The sequence below is a fragment of the Brassica oleracea genome, chromosome C5 (genome assembly GCF_000695525.1).
Source record: "Brassica oleracea var. oleracea cultivar TO1000 chromosome C5, BOL, whole genome shotgun sequence".
Taxonomy (NCBI): Eukaryota; Viridiplantae; Streptophyta; class Magnoliopsida; order Brassicales; family Brassicaceae; genus Brassica; species Brassica oleracea.
Genome location: NC_027752.1, coordinates 7,039,043 through 7,058,292, shown reverse-complemented (window position 1 = coordinate 7,058,292; position 19,250 = coordinate 7,039,043). Strand labels below are relative to the sequence as shown.

At 35.6% G+C, this 19,250-nt stretch overlaps 3 protein-coding genes and 1 long non-coding RNA gene across 8 annotated transcripts; 2 read left to right on the top strand and 2 right to left on the bottom strand.

Annotated features, from left to right (window-relative positions):
- Positions 1–9,195: 9,195 nt before the first annotated feature.
- On the bottom strand, positions 9,196–11,808 carry LOC106343757 (transcription factor BIM1-like). Of its 5 annotated transcripts, none has more exons than XM_013783055.1 (9): positions 11,628–11,808; positions 11,172–11,462; positions 10,956–11,045; positions 10,201–10,620; positions 10,007–10,109; positions 9,786–9,922; positions 9,593–9,704; positions 9,423–9,492; positions 9,196–9,336 (listed from the first exon to the last, which is right to left on the bottom strand). In XM_013783055.1, the coding sequence occupies exons 2-9, from the start codon at positions 11,206–11,208 to the stop codon at positions 9,232–9,234; spliced, it is 1,074 nt and encodes a 357-aa protein (XP_013638509.1). In that variant the 5' UTR covers positions 11,209–11,462; positions 11,628–11,808; the 3' UTR covers positions 9,196–9,231. The 5 variants fall into 5 exon arrangements, with proteins under 5 accessions (XP_013638509.1, XP_013638510.1, XP_013638513.1 ...); XM_013783056.1 differs by having other exon boundaries at positions 10,007–10,097; positions 11,628–11,807; XM_013783059.1 differs by lacking the exon at positions 11,628–11,808 and having other exon boundaries at positions 10,956–11,008; positions 11,172–11,257.
- Positions 11,809–12,425: 617 nt separating this feature from the next.
- LOC106294135 lies at positions 12,426–12,678 on the top strand. Its single transcript, XR_001260743.1, has 2 exons — positions 12,426–12,497; positions 12,573–12,678. It is a non-coding gene; the product is annotated as an uncharacterized LOC106294135 (long non-coding RNA).
- Positions 12,679–13,121: 443 nt separating this feature from the next.
- On the top strand, positions 13,122–14,403 carry LOC106293457 (agmatine deiminase-like). Its single transcript, XM_013729133.1, has 3 exons — positions 13,122–13,258; positions 13,542–13,652; positions 13,758–14,403. Exons 1-3 carry the CDS (start codon positions 13,169–13,171, stop codon positions 13,917–13,919), a joined length of 363 nt encoding a protein of 120 aa, XP_013584587.1. The 5' UTR covers positions 13,122–13,168; the 3' UTR covers positions 13,920–14,403.
- Positions 14,397–15,164, bottom strand: LOC106344389 (coiled-coil domain-containing protein 94 homolog). The gene has a single exon (XM_013783779.1). The coding sequence runs from the start codon at positions 15,162–15,164 to the stop codon at positions 14,397–14,399; it is 768 nt and encodes a 255-aa protein (XP_013639233.1).
- Positions 15,165–19,250: the final 4,086 nt, after the last annotated feature.

Sequence of the window (19,250 nt, the reverse complement as noted above, 5' to 3'; positions counted from 1 at the left end):
TTTGAAACGTGGTAGACCAATAGGTTCCAAAGATAAGAACCCTCGGAAAACTAAGAAAGGTGCAGAGATTGAAACCGAGGTTGTTAAAACCCTAGACACGACCGTGGCCGTTCCTAAATCCCGGGACTTTGCCGCGGCTGATCCCAAAACCCTAATAGCGATCGCGGCCGATCATGAATGCTTAGATGCGCCGGTCCTGATGTATCTAATACTGATTCTTGGGACGCCAAGATTCAAGGTACTGAAGGTCCTGATAATAATGAGATCTCAATAAACTATGTCTTGTCTGGGATACAATGGAAAAGAAAGAATGTCGACATTGATGATATATTTGCATGCAATGTAGCACTTGAAATCATGGATGATAATGAGGATCATGAACCCACGTCTATTTATGAGTGCACTCAACGATCAGATTGGATCAAATGGAAAGAAGCTATAAACGTAGTGTTAAACTCTTTAAAGAAGAGAGATGTCTTTGTACCAATAGTCCGGACATCTTATGATGTTAAACCAGTCGGCCATAAGTGGGTCTTTGTGAGAAAGAGAAACAAACATGGTAATGTCGTTAGATATAAAGCACAGCTTGTTGCACAAGGATTCTCACAAAGACCATGAATAGATTATGAGGAGACATACTCCCCTGTGGTGGATGCTACTAAGGGCTTTGTAATCATAGCAGTGTATGTTGATGATTTGAATATCCTAGGAACCTCTGGAGAGATTTCTCAAACAGTTGAATATCTTAAAAAAGAATTCGAGATGAAAGATCTAGGAAAAACGAAATTCGGTTTGGGATTACAGCTTGAGTACATAAGAGATGGAATCCTTGTGCATCAAATGGCATATGCACAAAAAATACTCAAGAGATTTAACATGACTGAGTCTCACCCCTTATCTAGCCCCATGGTCGTGAGGTCGCTCGGCCTGGACACTGATCCATTCCGTCCTAAGATGGACGATGAAGATGTCCTTGGTCCCGAAGTGACATATCTCAGTGCCATAGGAGCTTTGATGTATCTGGCTAGTCACACACGACCAGATATATGTTTTGCCGTGAATATATTGTCTAGATTTAGCTCTTGTCCAACCCAAAGGCACTAGGACGGGATTAAACATATTCTTCGTTACCTGCAAGAAACGAAAGACTTGGGTTTATTTTATACTAACCATAACAAAGAAAGATTAGTTGGCTTTGCTGATGCAGGTTATCTCTCGAATCCTCGCAATGCTCGATCACAGACTACGTCTTTACTCATGGTGGTATGGCCATCTCATGGTGTTCCATGAAGCAGACAATCACGGCCACTTCATCAGACCATTCGGAAATCTTGGCTATTCACGAGGCCAGCCGCGACTCTGTGTGGTTACGGTCCATGACCAACCATATCCGAGTTGATTGTGAGATGACCGAAGGCAAGGACACACCAACCGTGATGTATGAGGACAATGCAGCTTGCATTGCTCAGCTTAAGGATGGCTACATCAAAGGAGACCGGACGAAGCACATACTGACCAAGTTCTTCTTCACGCACGAGCTTCAGAAAGCCGACGAGGTCCAAGTCGTCCAAGTTGGTTCCAGTGACAACTCAGCCGACCTGTTCATCAAATCACTTCCTGCCTGCACGTTCAGGAAGCTCATGCATCAGATTGGAATGCGTAGACTGAATGACCTTCAGTGATGTTCATAACAGAGGGAGTAATACGTGTTGTACTCTTTTCCTTCACCATGGTTTTGTCCCACTGGGTTTTTTTACTTTATGATCAACCATTCAAACAACTAAAACAATATCAAGTTAACAACCCATGTTCCACGTATTTACATTATAAATCATATTGTGGATGTCCATAACCGGTCCATAACCGGTCCATACTTAGAGAGAAACGGTCGCGTTCTAGAGAGAGAAACTCTAGTTTCTTTTTTCTTTATTAGTTTATGATTTGTACTCTTTCCATATTTGTATTTTATTTCTCTAGTCTCTCCATTATTCTATGACGGTGTAATTCCCTATATATAAAGGACTCCTTATGTTTATGAATAAGATATAAACATACAGATTTTATTCTCTTGTTTTACAACAACATGCTTTTTGTTTTGTTTTTATCTTTCTAAACAAGAATTTCGTTCATTTACAAATTTTATCTCTATTTTTAAAATACATAGCCTAGATAAACTTATTTACAAAAGGAAAAATTCATAAAAATTTACCCCTTTTAAAAATAATATCAAATAAAAATATCAACGTTGATCAGCTTGATAGATTTTTTTTAGACAAATTAATGTTTTCTAAAATGTTAAAAAACTATAAAGAGTTTTGGAGAATTTGGGGAGTATTGTCAGATGGTTCTACTAAAACTATATAAATGATGCAAATATTTTTAAATTCAAAAATCAGATACGGTTTTACTAAAATAATAAAATGGAATTCAATTATATTGTAGTATAATTACATATAGACTATAAAATTGAGAATTGAATTATAGATGGGATGAACCTAGTCTCCACAAAAGGGATCTATTTAATATTCCCCAACAGTTCTGACCTCTCCTCCCCGTTTTGTATTAGGTGCATTAATGTTTTAGATTTATTGGGCACACGAATAAATTATCGTTGGGCATCATCTCCAGCAACGTCCAGTCCTTGACATGATCACGGGGAAGGAGATTGTTGGTACACGTACAACCTAAAGAGTAAGCAAATTGTATTCCATATTACCACCCAACTTCTTAATGTTTCCATAGTAATGATATCCCTCAACTTCTTCCACGCTCATGTCGACAGGAAAGAAGTAAAAAATATTATTACCCTTTCATATTGAAGATGGAAAGCATGTTCTAATGATTCAATAAAATAAATGGCGTAGAAGGAGAATTCGGGGACGATGTTGGACGAAGACACACAGCTCATGGAACAAACAGGAACCTAATCCAAATGGCTCAATCTTTACAAACTAGCTTGAGATGTATCGATCATGTGCCTTAGATATATAATGGGTTCTAAGCTGGCAGCACTCTCCTCTCTCTCCTCCAACTAATCTCACAGTGACTCTTCTAAGCAAGAACCCCAAACTATGCTCTAAAAGTCAATCTTTACCATAACATTAATGCAATATGGCTTGATGAAGGTACTTTCTTGCAGAGGAGATCCCGGTTCAGTACGGTGGTAATGAAAGAGATGATAATACCAAAATTTCCAACGAAGCTGATTCTCCAACGAAGCTGTTTCTGAAGTTGTCGTTAAGCCTGAGTCATCTGTAAACATAGAGATCTCAGCTTCCGAGGTAATAACTTAAGAAACAAACTCCTTTCTGTGTCCGGGAGTTGTAAAAGATCTATAGCAATGTTTTTGTTTAGTCCTTTTCTTTTTAAATCAAATTTTATTTCCAGATTGTTGAAGACTTAATTTTTTTGCATGGGTTCACTGATAAACCCGAGACAGTTGCCAATAAATTCCCTCTAGAGACAATGGTGCTAAGTGTTATCATTAATCTTTTTTTGGACAAATTTACCATTCATCTTTTATTCACTAATCAATTCTTGAGCTTGAGACTAGAGATTTGTTTCTTTCTTTAATACAGGAACAAGGTGAAACCAAAGCCTCTGAAGATGATACTCAATCTTCAAAAGTATTTGTCAAATTAATTACCGGCGCTAAATGACATGGGACGGGGGAGTCTAAATAATTTAGCAACGCGTGTCCCTGAGCTTCGGCTGTTTCTATCCATTGAATACATGGCCGGAGGATGTAATTCTTGCTGCCTCTCCGGGGCACATGGCAACCATTGCAGCCTTTTTTAATCTTTATTTTAGGTTTCTAATAACTATCTCCTAAGTTTCATGATTTTTAAGCTTTAATTTAGTTCTCTCTCTCCTGAGTTATTGCTGATGTCTGGAAGAATCTCAGAAGAAGAAGATATCGTTTGAGGACAAAGTGATCTTTGCACAAAAAGATAAAAAGATTAAATGTTTCTGAAGACTTTCAAGACCATATATACACATAAAGTTTATATATCAAAATCCAAGTTGGGAACCTTTTATAAATTATTTGACTAATAAATTAGCTAAGATACATAAAGAACTTAGAAAGACAATTGCACCAAATTTTAGCAAAAAAAAGCATAAAAAAACTTAGGAAGACAATGTGTGAGACTTGCCCGCCGTTGAAAGTATTTAATCTTACACCATATATTGGAAACTAATCACTGTCAATTTGTTCCAATGGATTACATTTTTCAAATAATTCGTATGTTCTTTTTGTAACATGGTACGATGAATAACTGGGCTCAAAACATCATATGTAGTTAGTCTAAAATTAAATACAAAAATTGGTAGTAATTACGATGATTGAAATTTTGAACACATTTCATTGGTAACAGTTACGATGAAAAGAGTGTAAAATGGAGACTCAAACCCATCATGGAGAGTTGTTTAAGGATTTAGACTTAGACCACTTCTTCAAATTATATTCATTCAACAACAATCTTCATAAGTAATTTAAAGTTGTGAATATTAAACTAAATCCTCACCATATATAAATTTTTAAAAAACACAAGATTATAACTTTAAAATAAATAACCAAAGGTAGAAATCAACATAAAAGTAAAGACTAATCTCTTTGTGACGAGGCTGGAATATCTTAATTTAAAGAGTTATTGTTGGTTTATATGATGTAAATATAAAGTTTCGGTGATGGTTTATTTAAAAAATTGTCTTAAAACTGGTTTGGTCTGTTATAGTTTTTATTTATTATGTATTTTCATGAATTGATTTGGAGAACAACATTATCCTTAGTTTGGATCAATTTTTTATTCAATTTAATTTCTGTTATGAAACTGTTCAATATGGTATTACAACTCAATAATTCTAAAGTTAAAACAAAGTTTAAATCAGTTTTAAATTTACAATTGTTTTATACAAAACCTAAATTAATAAGATAAATGTATTTTAAAGTATAACAAGGTTTAGTTAACTTTGACCCATCTTACTGATCATTCTATATATGATTTCCTTTAATAACAAATTGTGAGTTAAATTATATGAAATATTTTAGACGCAAGGCAATCAATAAATTCAAACTAATTTAAATTTCTTACCAATTTAATAGTTTAAAATCGATTGTAGTATATATAACAAATTATATTCAAATGTTATTGTAATTTTTTTTAATTTAATTAAAACTTATATGAATACCCCGGGCGTAGCCCGGGAAAAGCCTCTAGTCTCTTTAATATGAAAATATGGTGATTCTTTATAATTTATCGGAGAAATTTAATTAATTTCTGTATTTTGTTTTTCTAAACAATCATTGTATCTTTACAAAATTAGTAAAAGTTGGTTGAATTGGATTATAATATGTCTTTTTGGGGTCAAACTGAGAAGCTAAATAGTTTTATAATTCCAAAATATTACCAATTAACGCAATCAATGTAGCTGGACGGGTTACAAAAACTGTGTCGTTTAGAAAAATAAAACAGAGGACCCAACCAAAAAAATAGAAGCTGGAAGGAAAAATCAGAGGAACATATTTTATCCCTTCCAATGGAACACATTCGTATCGATAGATTGACGACGTTTCATGAGAATCTCATAATCAGAAATGGCCGCCATTGTCGTTCTCCCTTACGTTCCCATCAAATCCTAAAAAACAACCTCCCTTTCAAGAGTTTGCGTAGTCTTTTAGTGTAGTTTGGTTAAGGGATCTGGAATGTCCGGTTTATTATCTTATTTATAATGTAAACCAGTTGGTTATTCTTGGTTTAGTTTTGTTGCATATTGTATAAAGTCCGGTTGTAACAAACTTTATCATTAATATAATCTCAGATTTCTCATTAATGATAAAGTTTGGTACAACCGGACTTTATACAATCTAAACTAAACCAAGAATAACCAACTGGTTTACATCATAAATAAGATAATAAACCGAACATTCTAGAGCCCTTAACCGAACTACACTAAAAGCCCCCCCCCCTCAAAATGGAGGTATGAAGATGTTATTCATTCCCATCTTGTGAATGAGATCTCGGAAATGTGTTGGATATAAGGCTTTCGTCAATGTATCAGCCAGTTGATTGCCAGTCTTCACATACATGGTCTTAGGAAACCCACTCTCAATCGCTTCACGCGTCTTGTAGCAATCCAATTCTATCCACTCAGTTCTCTCGTGGAAGACAGAATTGTTCGCAATGTAGATAGCAGAAGTATTATCACAGTAGAGATGGGCTGGAGGATGAAAGGGAACCCGAAACTCAAGTAGTAACCGAGCAAGCCAAATCATCTCCTTCGTAGCAAACGCCATTGCTCGAAACTTTGCTTCAGCTGTGCTACAAGAAACTGCATCCTGTTTCTTAGAACGTCATGAGACTAGCGAATCACCAACGAACATACAAATGCCACTGACTGATATTCTCGTATCCTTACATGCTGCCCAATCAGCATCAGAAAACCCACGTAGATCAAACTTGTTGTCTGCAGGGTAGAAGAATCCTTGACCAACCGTGCCCTTCAAGTAACGTAACACTTTATGTGCTGCATTAAGGTGAATATCAGTAGGAGTAGTGATACTCCATGTATGAGTTCTTGTCATCACACCAATTTCCAATCCCATCGAGTCAGTCCTGCAGGTGTTTTGGGGTTTTCTTTTGTCTGTGAGGCTTTGATTCGAAAGGAACCAAAGGCTCAGAAGATGATGCATCAGAATGTCGATGCACATCAGAAGATGTAGTTCCAGAGGGAACTTCATCAGGGTTTGCAGGTGAATGAAAATGAGGAAAAAAAAATCTTTAGTCATGTCTTTGATGTTAAACGATGCTAAAGAGAAAATATCCTCACGAAAAATGACATGTCTTGAGACAGAAACGGCGTGTGTCTCTATATCTAATAGCTTATATCCCTTGTACACAGTAGGATATCTTAAGAAAATGCATGCTCTAGCTCTCGGTTCAAACTTGTTTCTACCTTTGGGAGATGTAGAACAGTAACATAAGCAACCAAAACTCTTTAACGAGTGGTAATCAGGAACTTTACTAGTAAGCTTTTCATAAGGAGACTTATTTTCTAGGACTGGAGTAGGAAGCCTATTTTGATGAGAAAGACAGCCGTCATGACATAGTCACCCCAAAACTCTAATGGAACATTGGATTGAAATAAGAGCGCCCTAGCTACATTCAATATGTGCTGATGCTTTCTCTCTACCACAAAGTTTTGTTGAGGTGTTTCAGGACAAAAATGATATGCAATGATGCTTTTTTCAAGAAACAAATCAGCAAATTTCAATTCATGTGCATTATCAGACCTAAGAGATTGAACTTTCGTCTTAAATTGATTCTCAACCATAGCAATGAATTGAGGAAAAACATGTAACACATCAGATTTATTTTTCAACAAGTATATCCAAGTAGCTCTACTATGATCATCTACAATTGTCAAGAAATATCTACAACCATCAATAGTAGGAACTGAGAATAGACCCCATGTATCAATGTGAACAAGTTCAAAGGATGAAGCGCATATGTTCTTTCGAGATTTAAAAGGTAAGTGCTTTTGTTTAGCAAGAAGACAGATATGACAAACATAAGTATCTTGTTTTTCATTCTTTAAAGCTTTAGAAAACAACATATCCGATAGAACATTAATTTTTGAATCAGATGGATGACACGATCTATTATGCCAAGTCTTACAATCAATTTAAAAACTAGAACAAACTGGTGGGAAACGGTCCAATGGAAACAGCCCAAGCCCAACATTTCGGATATACCACAGCAATATGGACCACTTGTACATGCTACATAGGTAGGAAACTGTTTATGTGAGAAATCATATGCTGGGCTTTCTTCAATCTGGCTCTGATACCATATTAGTGATGGACCTAATTCATATCCAAAAACTAGCTCATGAGTAGAGGATTGCCCATACACATATATATATTGCCTAGGGAACACCATCATTAACGATGTGGACTCTATTATACTCTTTCTCCTCTTTTCATGATTCCTTTTTGGCTATGTTCTTCTCTTCCATTAAAGTACACCTCTTTTTCCGTCTCATGGGCTCTGTTTCCTTGACCCATTTTGTTTTCTTTCTCCAGTTTAGTTAACTGTACTTTTGGGTAAATGTTACGTGCATGAACTATTTTATTGATGGTTAGAAAAACGCAATGCATGGAAACTTTACAAACAAGATAGTGAAATTTCTCAGTAATGATATTTGAATATCTGACATTTTCAGGGGTGTAGCGAGAATCTTCTTCTTTTTTTTAACAACACAAGAAACTATTGACTGTAATTTCAAGTGAAAATGGGTTTGTACTCGTGACAATTTCTATGAATCTCGATTTTCTTTTGGCTTGTTTTAGCTGATGGGTAAAGGCTTGTCAAAAGACTTTTTTGTCCCTTAGGTGGGTAAGAGCTTGTCAAAAGACGAGAAAGCTAGGAAGTTGGCTTTGCAACACTGGCTTGAGGCAGTAAGAATATTCTTGTACCATTTGTCTTTTTGTTGTGTGGCTGTAATTTTTGTGTAAAGCCAGGTGTGATCTTAATTTCCCTAGCTTAACAGATTGATCTTCGACATCGCTATGGCCACAATATGCAATTCTATTATCATGCTTGGCTCCACTGTGACAGTAACCAACCCGTTTTCTATTGGTAGATTTGCTATTTAACAATCAAAAAGTGTGACAGTTATCAGGAGTACATACATTTTACGAGCTAACATAGGCTTGACATACATGGAAAAGAATTGAACCATGAAAGATGTCCAAGATCAAAACTATACCAACAAAGCATCAAGTATCTTGGTCCGGTGAGTTATACTATGCTTAGTAGACCGATTATATATGCTCCTGACCAATGTTTTATTGTTTCCTAAGAACAGACTGAAAGAGAGGCATATGAAGTTGTGATTGAGAACAGCAAACTAATCTATAAGCAAAGTGGGATAGCTCCAGATGCAAAGCGTTTTTTTGTCCTAAGCGTGTCTAAGATCATGTATACAAACATTAACAAGGTTCCATTTCAAAACTTTCAAAACCAAAGATTCCCACGGTAGATCAGGATGATGGTGAAGAAGAATCTGAAACTCCAGAAGGAGAAGATAATGAAACGTATAGACTCACACACAAAGGAATGAAATCTTACCGGTAAGCTGAGGGAGGCTACACTCGAGATGAAGTACTGGTGCTGCGCCTAGTTTAGGGTAAAAATGAAGATTGAGGTATGGTTTGAAAATGCGATTATATTAATTTACCCAATTCAATAGCTTGGCAGGTTCGTGATTCCATCCTTGGTAAGGAGTTTCGTACTTGCTTGTTTTCTCCTGTAAGAATTGAATATACTCGATAACCTGTATGAAATTTCGAAATTTGGAGATTAGAAACAAAATGAGAATGATCTGTTACAGGAAATTTGGCGAAAGAACGATGTTTATACCTCGAGCAAGAAGGAGGCCTTGTCCCGCTTTTGGTCGCTGTTAGGTATTAGTTGTCTCAACATTTGAAATCTGCAGAGAGATCCATTAATGATGTTTTGATTAGTCTCTCATCTCTGCTATGCTTTTATAAATCCATTCTGAATTTTGCTACATTTTGAGTAAATTATACCTATCATTGATCTTGCTCCTCCTCCGTTGTTCAGTAGCAGAATGTTTGGACCTAGGCGTGTTCAGCTTTTGATCGTTACCAACACCTCTCGCCTCTGCTTTTACCCTCAAATCTACATCAACAAAATCAATCAGAAACTAAGCTGTAGCAAATTAGAAAATGTCACGTTGATGATATCTGATTGAATTCAAACCTCTATGGATCTGGCTAGTGGAGGAGCTTTCTTTCTTCGTGACAAAATCTTCTTCATCGTCTAAATCATCGTCCTGTGAAGTTCCTTTTGCTGATCTTAGCATGTCCATGAAGCTCTGGCTCTTCAGTCCAGACCCTCTGCAACCATAGTAAGACTTTATTTGATCAGCCTTTTAAGTTCATAGACCGTTAATAAGGGAAATATACAGAGATGGGACTAACTGAGAGGATGAGCGAGAACTGAAACCGCTCAAAGGGGTATTTGTCAAAGACTGTGACCTTCGTTCTACCGCTGGCCACTGTCCCATAGTTGCTGCACCATCAGCTAAACAGTATAAGAAAATATCACTTTATGTGGTTTCTAAAACACCTGTAAAGCAGTTTAACTAACATCAAGATTCGATTTGTCTTGTTACCTCTGATGCTAGCTCTCTCTCCAGCATTATTCTCCTTCCTTGTCTGTCCCTTCTTCCCAGAACCAGATTCATCCCATAAAGTGAATCCGCTTGCTGCAGCAGCGTATGAGCTGCTATTAGAGTTCGAAATCTCGTCCACAACGTTTCTCTCATTACCACCACCCGCTTGTGCAGCAGCAGTGAACATCATGGGTGGTGACAGCTCCGGCTTAGGAATCCTCTGCTGATTATGAAAATAAGGAATAGGACTTATCGTGTACGTTCCTATTCCACCGGGAAGAACGTGTTGCAGCGGTGGAGGCGGTGCAGGCGGAGGTGGCTTCTCAGAAGCTATCCTGGTTGTGTCAACCCTACTCGTCTCTTCCTTAGCACCAACGCAGTCTAACGGTTGTAGAAAATCATGGGTTTTCAAGTGGCTACCTGCTCCATGGTTCATCAAAAAAATTCTATAAACCATACGCATATACATTCACATTGTTTAAACCGGACCGTACCCACACGACCTTAAAATGTTATAAAAATTGTTATGCGACCATATAGTTAAACATGTGGCAGTTATAATTATTTAAATCCCCTATTAACGGTCCCTTATTGTCTTGGGCTTTGGGTCCATTAGGGGCCCAATGAGATAGCAACATTGTGATCCATGATTCGTCTTAAAGAGGTGGTCAGATCAGAATAGATGCACGCGCGGAAAAAACGTGACGGCTTTAAGAGAATCTTTTAATGAAAAGGGCAAAAAGGTAAATTAATACCTTGAGAAGAAGGTGGTGGTGTAGGATTTGGATCTGGCTGGAGAGTTGGATGACTGCAGAGCGATAAAAAATCATGTGTTGGTTTTCTCCCTGTTGAAATTCTTCTAAAAATCAAAATTAAAAACGAAAAAGCAAAAATAATCCTATTGGAAGTTGAATAATATAAAAATTAAACTCTTCCTTTTTATCTATTTTAAAATTAGGTCTATGTGTTACCTTGAGCTTTGAAGGGACGAGGTTGAGGAAGCTCCATGAACAACGACAGCTTCAACGGTTCTTAGATATTTTTTTTCAAAATAACTCTATGCGCGGTGAATTATCACGATTTTCTCGGACGCAAATTTAAATTATAAAGAATTCTGTAGCTAGCAACTTAGATCTGAGAATTCAACAGATGATTCTCTTCTCCGTTGCTTGTGGAAGAGAAATTGAGCTTAGACTTCAGATAATTCTCCAGTTCGACGAGATTTACTGAAGAAATCACCGAAACAAACGGACTCGATAGATCTGTCAACGAAATTGCAGAGAGATTCGTAAGTTTAACCATAATTCAGCAAAATTCAAGCTCAAACCAACAGAATTTCGCATAATTCAAGTCAACTCGTGAGCATTGAGATCGATAAACTGGATTCCAAGTCAAATCTAAATCAACGACGGACACGATTAGCGTACCTTGTCGATAATGAAACAACGACGGCGAATTGTGGTGAAGCTTGGATCTATTAAGCCGGAGCAACCGAAGTTCGAACTCCGAGACGCAAACTCTTCGATCTGATCGGGGTAAAAAAAAAGATCAGCCAGAGAGCTCTCTCACTCCCTCTCTTCCTCTCTCTCTCTCTCTCTCTCTCTCTGTTTTGAGAGGTAATGAGAAGGCGGAGATCTTTTATACACTCGTTAATAACGCTCCCCGTTTTAACAGCAATACACTCCGTTTAAACGACGTTAATTCTAACGGTGTCACGTGGTTGATGGATGTCTAGTTAGTTTGCTTTTTTGCAAGTGTATGGTAAACCCCAGTTTAACCAAGCAGTAAAATATGAACCTCCTAAACTTGATAACGAAGCAAAACGAGCTCGCTCTTAGTGTAGCTAAGCACGTGATCGCCACCACCTCCGCGAAAACTTACAACTTTGTGTTTTCTCCGGCGTCAATCAACGTCATCCTCAGCTTACTCGCCGCCAAGTCTGGCGGACCCACAGCAAATCATATTCTCTCTTTACTACAACAAGCTTCTTCGATAACTGAGCTTAACGCATGTCCTCCAAGATAGTAACCAACGTCCTTGCCGACAGCACCGCAAGTGGCGGTTCAACGATCTCGGCAGCTAACTGCGTCTGGATCGACAAGTTTCTCTCTGTCGAGCCATCTTTTAAAGATCTCATCGAGAATTCGTATAAGGCTGCTTTTAATCTAGTTGATTTTCGCACAAAGGTATGTTGTTCTTACGACAACCTTAACTCTTATGTCTGAAAGACTGAGGAGATGGTCCCAGTCTTGTGTGAAGAAGCTGGTGTTCCTTACGTCTACGTTCCATCCAAAGAAGTAAGCCAAATGTTCTAAATCTATCTTCTTATGTATCTTCTTGCTCGTTTCTAAATTTGAATGATTTATATTCAGGATCTTGCGCAAGCCGGGGCAACAAAACGACCAACATGTTGCGTCTTGGTCATGCTTAAACCGGCCAAAGGAGAGCTAAGCGCAGAAGATCTTGAAAAGTTGAAGACAGACTACGAACAAGTCTCGGATGATGTTAAAGAGCTTTCAACATCAGTAATCTGATTAGGAACTAGAATCAGAGATTCTGTTGTGCCTTAGTGGCTTTTTTGGTTATTGATTATGACGAGATTAAGGGCCCTTATAACGATTGTAATTTAGGATCATAAACAATGTTTTTTTTTATCACTGATATTTGATTGATGGGCTACTAAAAACCTCTTCATCAATTACGTTTCTTACAGCTTGAAATGTCAAAACAGTAAATTATTCAGACAAGTTCGTACAGCATGGGCGGAGATTCTTATTCTGATTGCCAGCTGTCAGTAATTAAAGTCGTAGATTCTGATTCCGCACGCCACTAGAGGTGTGGGGTCGGGAATAGTAAAGTACTGGGGTCGAACTGAAAGAAAACAATAAATATGTGGGTTTCCTAGGAAAAGTAGTGTCACAGTTGAAATATCTGACTTGTCAGCTCTCTCACATCTCACGCAGAGAAAATGCAGGAGTCACGAGAATCTCCGGCGGATCACGGCTTTTACATGCCGGCGGAGTGGGAACCTCATGCTCAAACCTGGATCGGTTGGCCTGTATGATCTCTCTATCTTCTCGTAACTCCATTTACGTAGAGAATGAATGTTTGTTCCTTTGATTGGAGAAAATTCATTCTGTAAAACTGGATCTTGCTGTTTATAACTTTTGCATGCGATCTTCGTTTTCAGTTTTTCTTTTCTTGGTCCTGCTCATAGTTCGATTTGCTCATAGATTTGATTAGAGATGCGATCTGTGGCATCGCGATCTATAAACATGCTTTTGTGATCTTGGATTCTTTTTTTCTTAATTCTGAGTTTCTGATATAAACAATGGCTGCAGGAACGGCAAGATAACTGGCGTCACAACGCTTTACCTGCCCAACGAGTGTTTGTAGATGTTGCAAAGGCAATCTCAGTCTTTGAACCTGTGGTCTGTGCAAGCTCGGCTCAGGTATGCTTAGTTAGAATTTTCATACCGGCGGAAATAGAAAAACATCATTAACTTCGAGTTTTTATCTGAAGTCTTTTTTTTTTGTTTTGCTTCCATGAATGTTAGTGGGAAAATGCAGGGAAACAGCTTCCAGAGGAGATTAGAGTTGTTGAGATGAGCATGAATGATTCTTGGTTCCGCGACTCTGGACCAACTGTGGTGGATACAAGAAGCTATACCAGCAGGGTATCAATATTTTTGCCATGTAGATGCTTTTTGGAAAGATGAAAAGGAGGTTGCAGGTGTTGGCTGGCCCTTATACAGCAATGAAGGCACTCAGCACCTACAAAGATCCTCCTCAATCAACCCAACAAACACACCAAGAGGAGCAGAAACAATGGCATTACTCATGGCAGTACAGCAAATGTGAAGACTTGCTTTTAAGCTGAGTTAACTTTATAAGTGATTGTAAATCACTTGTGGATGAGTTGAACCAGTATAATACTGCAGCAACCATCACTAAAGTCCGTAACACGGAGTGTATCTCCATGATACAGAACATCGTGGAAGCTTCCAAAGCAAATGAGTTCACTTTTTCTTATGTTCGAAGAAGTAGACTAAGTTTGGTTGATGAATTAGCTAGGAAAGCCAGATGTAATATACAAAACAATGTAATAGGCTGGTTTTAATATAATGGCTTAATAGGTTGACAAAAAAAATCAGGATTTGATATAAAAACCCTTAGCTATATAAAAAAAAACTGATTTATTTCTCCTCATCGCTGTCTGAGCCGTAGTTGTGACACAGAGAGTCGAGTCCCCTTGTTACCTTTGCAGTCTTCTTCGAGACTATGCGAACGGAAGATATTTGAATGGGAGATGTACAGTTAACACGTCTCTTAGGCTTCTTCGTCTTCTTCTCATCCAAAACCTCATCGTTTTTCTCTTCATCAATCCTAGTCCTCGTACCAAATTTTATAGACTTAATGAGCAATTCTTCCTCCGCGTTCTCTTCTTTTAGTTTATTTCTTCTATTCAAAGCCTCAAGCAGTGAGTCTAAGCTCACCGAGGCTCTTCTAGATTTCATAGACTTCATCTCATCAAGTGCAGCCATAACTTCAATCTCTCTTTTAGATACCTTAGTTCTCTTCTCTAACGACTCCAAGGCGCTTTCAGCTACCTCATGCTTCTCCTCTTCCTCGAGTCCATTATAAACTCCAACTGCACCTGATTCGACAATATAACCCGAGTTCTTTGAATCGGTTTTAATTGTCACCTCTGCCGAGCAGTTGGTGCACTTGATGTAAAACCTGTGGATTTTAATCCCTAGGTACGTCTCGTTGATGACTTCATCTTCACGGCAATTGAATTTAGTGCCTTCCAACATGTAATTACCACATGTGTTACAACGAATACGAACCGGTAGCATAAATCGAATCTTCTTTTGCTGGTTGTTCGGTTTACGGAGACGAGGTATCTTCTTCGGATCAAAATCTGGCGGAATATACTTGTTTGGGACTTTGCGTTCTCCCATAATTATCTTCAGAGCACACAGAACAATTGAATGAACAAAAGTGTTTCGCAGTTATTGGATCGTTGTCCCTTAAGACACCTATTTATAAGAAAACAGCTATTGGTGTTTCCTTTTCTCTCAAAACACATGTTTCTTTTTCTCTGTGGAAAATTGACACGAATACTGCACTTTTTCTCTGAGTAAAAAACCTTTTTATATGTCTAGAATTAATTAATCTAGATTAGAGTTTAGACTTGAGGGCTGGTAGAATTTTTAGAATGTGAAATTTAGGATTCTAATAAATATATAAATAAATACTTTAAAAAATATAAAAATAGTTTCACACAATTTGATTTTCAAAAAGAAATTTTGAAAAAAAATCAAAAAAGAAATTCAAAAAAATTTATAAAAAGTTAGAATTTGAAAAAGTATAATTTGAAAACATAATTTATTTATTTTTATTTTTTATTTAAATAATTATTTATTATATATATATAGAAAACAAGGATATAAGAGTCTTTTGCCACTTAATGAAAAATATATTTTTTGAAAATGTCCTTTTAGTGGTAATAAAGATTAATAATGTTACCATGAAAGTGGTAAACATGAAATTCTCCATTTCTTTGTTGGTAAATTCGCTAAGATAAAATCAAGAGAAAAAGACAAAAATAGCACTAAATCAAGTTTTTGTTCCCAAACTAGCATTCAAAGTCAAAAGTCACAAAAATAGCACTTAATGTTTTATCAAAAGTCACAAACTTAGGGTTTAGAGTTAAAGAGTGGGGTTTAGGATTTAGGGTTTAGGGTTTAGGGTTTAGAGTTTAGGGTTTAGGGTTTAGGGTTTAGGGTTTAGAGTTGAGAAATGAGGTTTTGGGGATAAGATTTCAAATTTTGAAAAATAAAAAAATTAAAATTTTCAAAAGATAAAATGCTATTTTGGTCATTTTAGTTTTTGAGTGTTATTTTTGTGATATAAACTTAGAAATGTGTTATTTTGGAGATTTGTACTAAAATCAAAGTTGTTTTTCTTTTTTTTGCCAAATCTCCATACTACGTCTAATTTATTAATTTAAGATCTTATTTTTTATCTACTATATAAAAGTTGTCATTTAAACTTTGACTTATTTTAGAATCTATCATATTTTTACACTATCCTTATATTACATTCATGTTACATTCCTAACGTCAACCCTACATTACTTAATATAAACTAACCTCACAGTAAATAATACATCGATAATTTACTAACAAAAGAACAATACAAATTTCACATATATACTAATTATACTAATCATCAGTTTGACTCTGATTGTAGTATATATATTGTGTGGAAATAGTGACAATGAACTATTAATTCATACTTTTGGCAAAAAAAGTACTATTAATTCATACAACCTACTATAATCAACCAAAATATCACACTCATATGTACAACATATATCACCGATTTATATACATTATTAATAATACAAATCGGTCCTAACTGGTACATATAAACAAAATATATTATAACATCTTACGATTCACGCCTTTCACTTAATTATAACTAGATTTGAACCCGCATGTACGTGCGGATATATGTTTGTTTTTAAAATAACATTTAAAATATAAAATAAGTTATAAATATATATATTTAATATAATTTTTTTATGTATATAATTTTATGATAATTTTAAAAAGAATTGGGTTATACTATTTAATTTTTAAATTAGTTACTGAAATATATATAGAGTTTGGTCTAGCCTAAATATGATAAACAAAATAATTGCATAATTGAAATATATTTGGCTTTTTTTTAGGAATGTTATTGTTTAGATGAATATAATGTTTATGTTAGAAAATATCACATATACATAAATTTAGGATACTTAATTTAGTTTTTAATTAATGGTCTAACATAGACTTTTGTATGGTAAATAAAAAGTAGAATCCTAAATTAATAGATTAGATTCATACAAAAATATAATACCCATAACTTCAAATCAGAAATAACAAAAGTATGATCATATGACATGCCAAATAGATTAAACTACACACTTAACTGAACCGGTATTTGAAAGTTCAATTTTTTATACTACAATATATAATTCACATGAATTCAATCAAATATCAGTCGTATTTTCTATTGTAACATCACACCTCACAATAGTATAATCCTCATCAGTTAAATTAATATTATTTCATACATAAGTACCACTTAACTGGCTCAAATATATTACACCTTATACTTGATTGAATCGGTTTTTAAAATTTCAATACTACATGAGTTCAATCCAATATACCTATTATTTGTACAAAAACATTTGCAATAAATACGACCACTTTACATGTGTTTAATGTTTAAAACCACTTACATTTCATATATACATTATAAACTGAATTATATAAAAACGTACAATAACTCAAAATTAATAAAGAAGATAATAAAACTGTTTAGGTTAAAATTATTATAGGGCTAAATGTTTTTAAAACAATTATTTAAGGGGGAGTTTAATTTTTACATTATAAACTAACAGTACATACAACACATATTATAACACAAATCAATTCTTTATAAGTAAAAAAAAATCTATTATCTGGATGTCAAAAACATAACAAAAAACACAAAAGTATATTATATCCACATATTATATAACTCAAAATATAAACCATAACTTTTGAAAATCATATAATATAATCTGACAAATTATTAGAAAGATTTATCAAAACAATATCTGCGCACAGTGCTGATCTGTATTTAGTTTTATTATTTATATTCAACGGTTTGGCTTGTTAATCTTAAATCTCAATGAAGTTTCATATAACTTCTAATGATGAATGCAGGAGAAAACTTACTTATACCTAGGGATGTTATATAGAGCTGTTTGACTTAGGGTTGACCCAGCCCATCCAATAATTTAAGAACCCTTACCCTACAGTGCCGGCCCTTGGACCAAGCAGGAGAAGCATCTGCTTTCAGCCGTATATTTTATCTATTGATTTCGGCCACATTTTTCTAATATTTCCTTTAGTCTAGTGGTAGAATGTACTTGTCTACACTTTAATCAGCACATGGGTTCGAAGCTCCTCTAACCATCTCAGATATTAATTTTTTTTTTCTGTTTTTATCTTTCAAAAGTGGCCATTTTTTTTTCTCTCTTGCTTCCGGCCACTATATTCCTAGGACCGGCTTCTGCCCTAGTGCATTACTTTTAAAGTGTTTAGGGCCAATTTAAGGTTGGGCTACAGAAATAAAGGTTTTGATAGGGTTGACCCTATTATAGAGTACTAGATAACTTTATTTTTTTTTGTTAAACAACAATATTTTAGTATATGGTTTAAAACTTCAAAAAAAAAAAAAGGTTTAAAACTTCAAAAAAAAAATTCCCTTCCGAATTCATAAAATTTGATATTTCATTAAAATTGCAAAAAAAAAAAAAGTTTTTCCGGCCGAAACCAAGAAATCGAGTTTTCACGCCGAAACCGAGAAATCGAGTTTTCCAGCCGAAACCGAGAAATCGACTTTTCCCGCCGAAACCGAGAAATCGAGTTTTCCCGCCGAAACCGGGAAATCGAGTTTTCCCGCCAAAACCAGGAAATCGAGTTTTTCCGCCAAAACTGGAAAATCGAGTTTTTCCGCTAAAATCAAATTTTCCGCTAAAATCAAGTTTTCCGCTAAAACCGAAAAATCAAGTTTTTCCGCTAAAACCGAAAAATCAAGTTTTTAAGCCAAAATTTATAATCTTATTTTGTTGAACTTGCAAAATCTTATTTTTGGTCATAGCCGCAACAATTTAATTTCCCACAAAATTTTGTTTTCCGTCTAAATTCCCAAAACCGCAAAACATTGTTTGATTATATCATACATCTTTTGATGATATTACTATAATTATCTAAATCACATGTTAATATTATTTGTTTGTGTTTTGAAATACATTTCAGAATAGCTAACCCTGATCGAGCCCTTCATGCATATATTATTAGGGCTAAAGTATGATTAGAGTTAGATAGGGCTGGTTTATATTTTATAGGACTGGGTTGGGCTGGATAACCCTGTATAACATCCCTACTTATACCCGAGAAAAGTAATACCTTGAGAACAGATTGATCAACTGATCCTACAATGAA

What these genes read in the sequence shown, in the direction of transcription:
- LOC106343757 (XM_013783055.1), bottom strand. Translation starts at nt 11,208, where the DNA reads ATGGAGCTTCCTCAACCTCGTCCCTTCAAAGCTCAAG. An exon ending in AGAGAGAGCTAGCATCAGAG is followed by an intron (nt 10,110 to 10,200) that starts GTAACAAGACAA and finishes TATACTGTTTAG; the next exon opens with CTGATGGTGCAGCAACTATG. An exon ending in CACTAGCCAGATCCATAGAG is followed by an intron (nt 9,705 to 9,785) that starts GTTTGAATTCAA and finishes TTGTTGATGTAG; the next exon opens with ATTTGAGGGTAAAAGCAGAG.
- LOC106293457 (XM_013729133.1), top strand. Translation starts at nt 13,169, where the DNA reads ATGCAGGAGTCACGAGAATCTCCGGCGGATCACGGCTTTTACATGCCG. An exon ending in AAACCTGGATCGGTTGGCCT is followed by an intron (nt 13,259 to 13,541) that starts GTATGATCTCTC and finishes CAATGGCTGCAG; the next exon opens with GAACGGCAAGATAACTGGCG. An exon ending in TCTGTGCAAGCTCGGCTCAG is followed by an intron (nt 13,653 to 13,757) that starts GTATGCTTAGTT and finishes CATGAATGTTAG; the next exon opens with TGGGAAAATGCAGGGAAACA.
- LOC106344389 (XM_013783779.1), bottom strand. Translation starts at nt 15,164, where the DNA reads ATGGGAGAACGCAAAGTCCCAAACAAGTATATTCCGCCAGATTTTGAT.